Source organism: Malurus melanocephalus, unplaced genomic scaffold (assembly GCF_030028575.1).
Source record: "Malurus melanocephalus ecotype Western Australia unplaced genomic scaffold, MMel_1.1 scaffold_1239, whole genome shotgun sequence".
Lineage (NCBI taxonomy): Eukaryota > Metazoa > Chordata > Aves > Passeriformes > Maluridae > Malurus > Malurus melanocephalus.
In genome coordinates, this window is record NW_026624471.1 from 4,408 (window position 1) to 5,868 (window position 1,461).

The window sequence follows — 1,461 nt, forward strand, 5'->3', positions numbered from 1 at the left end:
ATGATGGTTGTTCCCTCTCTGGCCGTGGCTGTGGTAGTGGGGACAGCTGTTGTTCCAGCAGTGGTTCCTATTTTAATTTCAGAAATTGTCGTGGCAGATGTTGGAGCCTGGGTTGCTGCAGTGGAGGCTTCTCTTGGAGCAGAGGTGGCGGTGGCTGTCGTGGTGCTTCCCTCGGTGATCCTGGAGGTGCTGGCGGTGCTGGTGGCTGGAGTGGGCACGGCTGTTGTTGTGATGATGTTGGTTGTKCCTTTTGTCTCAGGTGGAGAGGTTCTTGTGGTGGTAGCCATGATGGTCGTTCCCTCTCTGGCTGTGGCAGTTGGGACAGCTGTGGTGCCAACTGTGGTTTTTATTTTACCTTCAGAGGTTGTCGTGGTTGATGTTGGGGCCTGGGTTGCTGCAGTGGAGGTTTCTCCTGGATTAGGGGTGGCTGAGGGTCTTGTGGTGATCCTGGAGGTGCTGGCAGTGCTGGTGGTTGGAATGGGCACTGAGGGTGTGGTGATGATGGTGGTTTCTTGTGTTGATAGTGCACTTGTGGCTACAGTGGTTGTTATATCTCGCTGTGGAAGAGTGGCAACAGGAGTTTCTGTTGCAGCAGGTTGGGTTGCCACTGTCGTGGTTTTTGCTGTAGAATATGWAGTGGTGCTTACAGTGGTTTCTGGGAGTGCTACTGTTGTCTGGCATGGTTTGTGGTCACAGCAAAGTACTGAGACCTCATAGTCAAAGCACGTGGGGTACTTGAGAGTCTGATCCTTGTTTCTGCAGACAAGCCCTTTCTCAACGCTGCATTCAAATTTCTGTCCCATTATTTTCACAATTCTGTCAGGGTAATCTTTAGCACGGCACTTGATGTCTTGTGGCTTCTCACACAGCTGATAGCCTGCAGCTCTGATGTTTTCAAATGTCTCCATATCTCCATTTTCATTGCCYGGAACAGGCGAGTCCACGTTAAACCACTGCGTCCAGGCACAGCGTTCCACCACACAGTTATCTGTGGTATTGGAAACGCGGATGGTGGTGGTGGCTGGGGTGGTCACTGTTGTTGTAGGTGGAGTGATGGTGCGAGGAAGAGAGGTGCTGCTGCTTGTAATAATGATGGTTGTGCCCGCAGTGGCTGGGGTGCTGGGGACAGCCGTGGTGACAACAGTTGTTCCTACTTTACCTTCAGAGGCTGTCGTGGCAGATGTTGGGGAAGAGTTAGCTGAAGCTCTTGTGGTGCCTCCCTCGGTGATCCTGGCGGTGCTGGCAGTGCTCGTGGCTGGGGTGGGCACAGTTGTTGTTGGGATGATGTTGGTTGTGCCTTTTGTCTCAGGTGGAGAGGTGCTGATGGTGGTAGCAATGATGGTTGTGYCCTCTCTGGCTGTGGCTGTGGTAGTGGGACCAGCAGTTGTTCCAGCAGTGGTTCCTATTTTAATTTCAGAAATTGTAGTTGCAGATGTTGGAGCCTGGGTTGCTGCAGTGGAG

General features: G+C 52.5%; 1 protein-coding gene across 1 annotated transcript; it reads right to left on the reverse strand.

Annotated features, from left to right (window-relative positions):
• Nucleotides 1-2: 2 nt before the first annotated feature.
• LOC130586644 (mucin-5B-like) lies at nucleotides 3-1,455 on the reverse strand (the record flags this gene model as incomplete). The annotated part of the gene is made up of 1 exon (XM_057387519.1): nucleotides 3-1,455. A coding segment is annotated over exon 1 (906 nt), but the record flags the coding sequence as incomplete, so codon positions are not given.
• Nucleotides 1,456-1,461: the final 6 nt, after the last annotated feature.